This window comes from Gekko japonicus, unplaced genomic scaffold (assembly GCF_001447785.1).
Source record: "Gekko japonicus isolate JY-2015 unplaced genomic scaffold, Gekko_japonicus_V1.1 scaffold6, whole genome shotgun sequence".
NCBI classification, from domain to species: Eukaryota; Metazoa; Chordata; class Lepidosauria; order Squamata; family Gekkonidae; genus Gekko; species Gekko japonicus.
In genome coordinates this window covers 1,494,785-1,502,129 of record NW_015166417.1, presented here as the reverse complement: position 1 = coordinate 1,502,129, position 7,345 = coordinate 1,494,785, and the positions used below count along the sequence as shown (strand labels likewise).

At 45.2% G+C, this 7,345-nt stretch overlaps 1 protein-coding gene across 1 annotated transcript in view; it reads left to right on the top strand.

Moving 5' to 3' along the window:
- Window positions 1-7,345, top strand: part of CCDC148 (coiled-coil domain containing 148) — a 140,722-nt gene that overhangs the window by 100,206 nt on the left and 33,171 nt on the right. The window contains exon 9 of the mRNA XM_015411564.1: window positions 828-968. Within this exon, the coding sequence (XP_015267050.1) occupies window positions 828-968 (141 nt within the window). The remainder of the gene's footprint in view (window positions 1-827; window positions 969-7,345) is intronic.

The following is a 7,345-nucleotide window of genomic DNA, read 5'->3' as shown; positions in this document are numbered from 1 at the left end:
CCTCATGCTGCTCTCATGCTGAAAACTGGCTACCCTAAGTGCCTGTTAGAACAGATATGGAAAAACTACAGGTACCCATGTTACACCTGCCTTTTTGTTTTTTTTAGTACTGGTTTAGTACTTGCTGGAGGATGGGTAGCAGTTTTTAGTGGGGGGAATGTTCCATGAGACAGCCTTACTGACCCGGTGCTGCATTCCTGTTCCTATTTGGCTTCTTGCTGCCACTTTTTAACCTTGGCCAGCATTTGGGGAGAGCCTATCAAAGATGTCCCACATTTTGCCTACTTGCATCGTCTTGTTGGACCAATGGTAGTTGCAACAAGGAACCGCAGGTCACAATATGAGGGACACATTTCTTGAAAGAGATTGTATACCTAGACTAGTGAGTTGTGATAGAGGGCGATGAGGTGGAATAGCTACCACCAGTTTCCTGCTACACCAGGCAAGACAAACACAATCTTCAATGTCCAGCCTACTTTTTCATGTGTTGGCCAGTTCATATCCAGCCATGCCATTTCAAAGAGGCTTCATGGAGCTCGAGTCTTTGGAAGCAGGGACGGTGATTTCTGCCAATTTCCCATTGCATTGTTAAAGCCCAGTTTGCCCCCAGTGCTGTCCCCAAGGTTCTGCTGACCCCCAGGAACGAATGGCCAAGACTGAGGGGGGGGAGCGGGGAAGTCCTGCATCGTGACATGTGCAGGTCTTACCATTTTGCCTTTTTGCTAAATGCCCAGTTTATCTAGTGCACAAAGTTTTAATGTCACAGGGTATAATATTTTTTGCTTGTTTTTTACATGGAGCTGACTATCTCAGTCTTTGTTGTTCAGGTTCTACAGTGGCGGGTGCAGCAGGAAGAGGCCATCCGCCTGGAAGCTGCTATAGCTGCCCGAAGAAAGGAGGAGGAAGATGAGAAAGTGAAGTTCCAGAAAGAAAAGGAAACGCTGCAGAGAGCAGAGGACAAAGAAAAAGTATGAGTAACATGTGTGGGTTTAAGTGGCTTAATAGATTTAAAGCCTTAATGGGATGCTTTATATCTTTGTAAACAGCCTTTAGAGTTATTATAGAGTTTTAACAAGTGCTAAGTGGAGATCTGACAGTGCCTGTTTCAGCCTGAAAACTCCATGCCACTTTCACATGGATTGTATACTTTTGTGTGTGATTGTTATTATTAATAGCCTGGCCCTGGACACATGCTCTGTGCCTGCCACACATTCAGCGACCGACTTGTGCCAAACAGCGACTCTCCAGCAGATTTTTGCTGTCAGGATCTAATGTGGCCAAGACCGCTGAGGCTTTCAGTGCTGCAGCAAGGTATGCTGCAATGCACCAAATAAGCATCACAGTGTAATGTCTGCACACTGCAATCGGAGCATTACAGAGATAGCTTTGCCAAAGAGCAGGCCTGATGCCCGATGCCTTTTGCAAGGAAAATAGTGAGGGCATTGCCCAGGATATCAGAATGAGCATTTGGTTTGCTGATTGTTTGAAAGAAGGAGTTGAAAAGAAAATCCTAATAGTATTTAAGAAGAAAAATAGGGAATGCCACAGAAGATCTGTATATATGTTGCACTGCTAGATTTTTAACTAAAGCTGTTTTCACATAACAATCATGTTTGTTATAAGGGTCAGTTGCTTTAAAATCTACATAAGCATTCTCAGTTTGTCATAGTTCAGCTAACTGTATCCTTTCTAGTCAATAATAAGTAAACAGGATCAGGCAAAATATTGGATTAAATCTTGTCTTTTTTAAAAAAACAACAACTAGGAGTTACTTTATTCACATTAGTAGCTCCTTTAACTTCTGCAAGGTTTGTGAGAATAAATATTGTCACTCTTGTATTTTGGCATATGCAAAGGATTTGTATTTATCAGCAAAACAAAAAACAAGGGAAGACAAATATTTAATTGTTTCCAAGACGAAGATTTCAGCCATCCAGCTTTTCTTTATGGAAGTAAGATGTAAAATATTGGGCAAGACGAAGGCTATAAAAGAAAGCTTTCGCCATTGAATTTGCTTTTCCAAAACGAGGCAGAGTATGGCAACAGGAGTTGAAAATTTTTTCCAGGCAGAGACCCAAAGACATGTGCTGGCTCTTTTATGTGCACACTGGGACTTCCCTGGGAATCCTGTCCAAGTTGTAGCTCCTTTTGTAGTATCATGGAGTGCTCATGAGATCCTTCTGTGTTTCCAGACGGATTTGCCAGGAAGAAGGGAGTTTTTTTCCGAAAGAGGAAGTGCCCCAAGCCCTGATGTGCATGCAAAATGGGTCTCCTGTATGGCTCCCCACTATGGTCCCCTGTGTTGTGCCCCCTGACTTCAGTGTGTTTAAGCATGGGATTAATATTGAATGCCTTTGCCATGATCCCAAAGCTCTTGAGTTTTCCATGAGACACATTCCACCCTTTTTATAGCAGACTATGGTAACCCATCTGCTTAGGGTCTTCTGGATCATGGATATGGTTTGTGTTTGTAATGGTAAAAACCGTCAGTAACCATGGATGGACTTCTCTATATGAGCCTGTTTTTTCACTAATACGGTCTAGGGTAGTACAATTGAGGCTATAATTAAGACCTGAATACATACTGTAAATGAGTTGTAGGGTTGTGCTCCTTCACAATAGGGTCTCCTAACAGTCCCTCTGTCAGACTCTTGGACAAAGTTACTCTCAACAACACTGCCTGGAAGTGATTTGTTTATTGAGAAATAAAGATGTTCCAAGCTAAGATGGGTACTGTGTCAGAACTGAGGTTCTGGCGCCAAAGCCCAAAGTTATAGACAGTTCAAATAAGCCCCCCCCCTTCGGTTCTGTCCAATCACACACTGCAATCATCCCACCTAGCTTTCACGCGCTCTCCACCCCCACCTGTACATCTACCATTACGTTTATCTCTGACAGTGAAGCAAGTGTAGACACTGACCAAGGTCATCCTTGAGAAGGGAGGCTGCTTTGAAAGAGTTACATCACCACTACAACAGAGCTATTCTCACACTCACACCCCCCCTTTGGAATTTTCCTCCCTTTGCAGGCCTCAAATCCCCATAAGACATGGCAAATGAGAGCGAGTTTGACATTCTGCCCCCCAAAGCCCTCACCCTTCCGGCTTGAGGGGGTGCTACTTATGAAAAGCACATACTAGTTTAGAAGCTTTCACATGGTTTTCTTTCACCCATTCTTTATGGCTCAGATCAAAGTCTTTCCATTTGATGAGATAGTATAATTGGCCCCATTTGATCTTAGAATCTAAAATGTCCTCCACTTCCTGGTGGGGCTCTCTGTCTGTTAGGGTGGTTGAACGTCTCTGCCCAGGGCTCCATTCCCAGTGCCCCCCCTCCCCGGCTTGGCTGCAAGTCACCACCGCCCCTCCCAACTGTGTGGGTGTGAACATGGTGTCCACCTCCTCCTCTTGTTGGCTCGCATGTTGTGGGAAGCAGGATGAGGCATCAGCTAGGAAGTTAGACTTCCCGGGGAGGTACTTTAGAGTAAAATGAAACTTGGAGAAAAACTCCACCCATCTCGACTGTTTCACATTTAGGAGCCATGGGGCTCGCAGAGCCTCAGAGCTTTTATGATGAGTCCAAACTTCAAAAGGGACCCAGCCCCCTTCTAGCCAATGTCTCCACGTTGTTAGGGCCAGCTTGATGGCGGCAGCCTCTTTGTCCCACACTGCCCAATTTCATTTGGTAGCCGAGAACTTCTTTGACACATAGGCTAATGAGTGCAAGTTCCCATCCTTCCCCTTCTGTAGGGTTGCCCCTCCCATGGCTACATCCGAAGCATCCACCTGTACTATAAATTGTTTAGTCTCATTGTGATGGTGTAGGATGGACTCAGAGGTCAATAGAGTCTTTAGGCGATCAAATGCTTGCTGACACTCGGGGGACCACTGCAATTTGCTGCTTGGCTTTTTACACTCAGAACCCCTTCATTTTCAGGAGGTTGGTGAGGGTAACCTAGGTGAAATTTGGGATGAACAGGCAGTAGAAATTGGCGAACCCCCACAAGGATTCTAGTTGCCGCCGTGTCTGTGGTGTTCCCACCCTACAATGTCCTGGACCTTCCGCGGGTCTATGCCCAAGCCCTTCCCTGAGATGCAGTACCCTAGGAAATCCAGTTTCTCTTTGTGGAATTCAAATTTGGAGAGTTTAGCAAATAGATGGTTCTTGTAGAGAGCATTCAGTACATCTCACACCAGATGCACATGTGACTCCTTATCTTTTGAATATAGCAAAATATCATCTATATAAACCAGAACCCCTTTATATAGGTGCTTGTGCAACACTTCATTGATCAAGTTCATGAACACCCCCGGTGCTCCAGGCAAGCCAAACAACATCACCAGATATTCAAGTTGGCCCAATGGGGTGTTAAATGCTGTCTTATGCTCGTCCCCCTCCCTGATGTGTACTCTGAAGTAGGCATCTCATAAATCCAACTTGGTGAAAATCCAGCCTTGGGAAGCCTCGGCCCACAAGTCTGATGAAGGGGAGGGGGTAGGCATTTGACATAGACACTGCACTTAACCCTCAATAGTCAGTACACAGCCTCAGCCTCCCATCCTTTTCCTTCCAAAATAGCACTGGTGCAGCAAATGGAGATACTGCCAGTCTGATGAAACCCCTGGCCAGATGAACCTCCACAATTCTTCCTTCTCTGCTGGGCTCATGGAGTAAGTTAGACTTATGCCCCAGCAGTATCTCGATCGCACAGTCAGTTTTGTGATGTGGAGGCAGTTCATCCGCCTCCCCCTCCTCAAAGACCTTAGCCAGGTCCTGGTGCTTGGCAGGGATGAGATTCAGTTCTTCCCACACTATGCAAACGCACTCTGCCACAGGGTGGGGTTCTTCCCCCCATTCAAAGTTCCAAAGATGCTATTTGCACCAGGTGTCTAAAAACATTAGGGGCCCGGTACTCCATTTGACATACAAGTCATGGGCTTGGAATCAGGGACTTCCAAGTACCATCAGGAACTTTGCTGAGAGGACTTCCGGTTTATGGCGGCGCGCTAGCAGATTCACCTCCCAGACCTCCCAGGGGTGAAGTTCAAACAAACTCAATTGGATATAAATGGCTATTTCCAGAAGGCTATTTCCAGAAGATCAAAGATAAAAAAGAAAAGATTGACTCTGTTCTGAAAGCTCAAGAATTCCTAAAGGTTCAGCTGGGAAGGTCAGAGGACGGGAAAAAAGAAGAGGACAGCAAGTCCAGTGGCGAGCTGGAAACTGGTTCTTCCGGAGAGGACTATCTGTCTGAGCAAGGGGCGGCAGCCCCAAGCCCCTATAAGTTGCGGAAGAGAAGGGAAAAGAAGAAGTAAAGGCTGAAGGACTCTGAATTGTGCCTTTGAAAATGTTGGGTTTTGGGATGATTTGGGGTACTGTTACTAGACAGTTAAATTTAAAGGAAAAAGGGCTATAAGTGTTTGACTCAGTTTATAAAGGGATCAACGATGAGAAGACTCGATGTATCTAAGCTAGTTGGAGGATCTCCTCTCTTGGGGTTTTAGTCAGTAGTGGGTTCTTTACTTTCTCCTATATATGTAGTTTTCCCCCTCCCTTTTTTCTGTTGTAGTTTTTTGTAGTGGAAAAAATCAATAAAAAATCCCCTCCGGGGGCTTTAAAAAAAAAGGAACTTTGCCATGAAAGAACACAGTTCCCAGTGGGAGGCCATCCCCACCGGTAGGCGGATTGTATGGTACCGGCAAGCCTCTCCTTTCATGGGGGTTCCATCCATCTGACACTATGTCAGATTCTTGGGCAAAGTTACTCTCAAAATAATCTCTGGCAGTGATTTGTTCATTGAGAAATAAAGATAACACCGTCACTCTCAAGAATAGAGTCCATTATGTTCCGGGCCTTTCCTGTTGCTGCCCCACAGCTGTGGAATGACCACCTGGAAGGGCTGGAAGGGCTGAAGCACCTGTCCTTGAGCCCTTCCAGCAAGGCTGTAGAACAGAGCAATATAAGAGCTCATGGGGCGGCTTGAAATGCAGGCTCTGGTTTGTCTCTACAAGAATCTGTTTTAATAATTTTAATAGATGGTTATCTTCATGTAGTATTTGTTGTTAACTGCCCACCTTCAGTCCGATTGGGTTGGGGTTTACACACCATGATAAATGGGTTGCCAGGTTTTCCAGCTGTTTTGTGTCCATTCCTGTGGAAGCAGGATACTGAATTAGATGGATCTATGGTCTATCTCAGCAGTACCCTCATGTTCTGGCCAGGGACCTCATCCAACTTTTCTCCCTCTCTGCTTGCAGCTCTAGCTATCTACTAGATGGCAATTGTAGATGGTGCTGGCTGTTCTTTGCCACGACCAGGCCTGGATAATACAAATGCCCTGAATTTTAGCTGCCCCTGATTATTAATAGGGAGGTGTTTCATTTCAGGCAGCAGCTGTCACCACTCCATTAACTCCAAATGGAGCTAATGCTACTGTAGGGTTTTGTTGTTGTTGTTTTGCCTATTGGACTTGGATGTCTTACTTCTCCCATGGTGGGGAGAGTCAAACTGGGGGAAATGATGTGTTTGTTATGTATTCTATCACTGCACTTGTACAGCCTTCCTCCAGAACTAGAAACCTGCAGAAGGAAGAGCCTCTCCTCCCAGGCAAGGGCTCTTTGGCATGGAGAAAGGCTCCATGCCTAGTTGAGTGGGATGGTAAGGTACAATGCAGTCATTCAAGTGTCTCCCATTGTGTCCAGCACAACCATATAGGGCACTTCTAAGTTACACCAATTAGTGGGTAAGAAAGTGCGTTAATTAATTAAAATCTGAAACAGATCACATCTTTTCTTTAAGAATGTGAACAGTGCAGTTCAAAGCAGTTACAACCTTCTAAGCTCACTCACTTCGATGGATTTAGAAGGGCATAACTCCATTTAGAATTGCAGTGCAGCAATCTGATTGCTAAAAAATGATGGCTGTTGGTACACTTCATAAATGATCATTATTCTGACATCTCAAATCTCCGCTTTTTACATTTGTACAATGGAAGGGCAGCAGCAGAAGGGATAGCAAGGAGATAAAATGACTCTGCAAATAATCTAAGTGACAGGGGCATCATCGTACCAGAAGCATTAACAGATGTGCTGAAGAGGATCATCCCAGTAGGCATTTCTGTGCACAGCGTTTCCATGTTCTGCCAATCACTGCACCATCTAAGTGGCTTGAGTAAGGCTTGGAGTGGGTGTATTTGCTTGTGTATTCCGTTTTCAGTTCTGGTGCTGCACCCTTTAGGGACTTTTTGCTCATTCTCTGTAGATTCCATTCAGCTCCGTGGGCTGGGGTGGGGACTGGAGACAGAGCATATTTCCTCCCTTGTTTTGCTGCATTCGATTGACTGATTT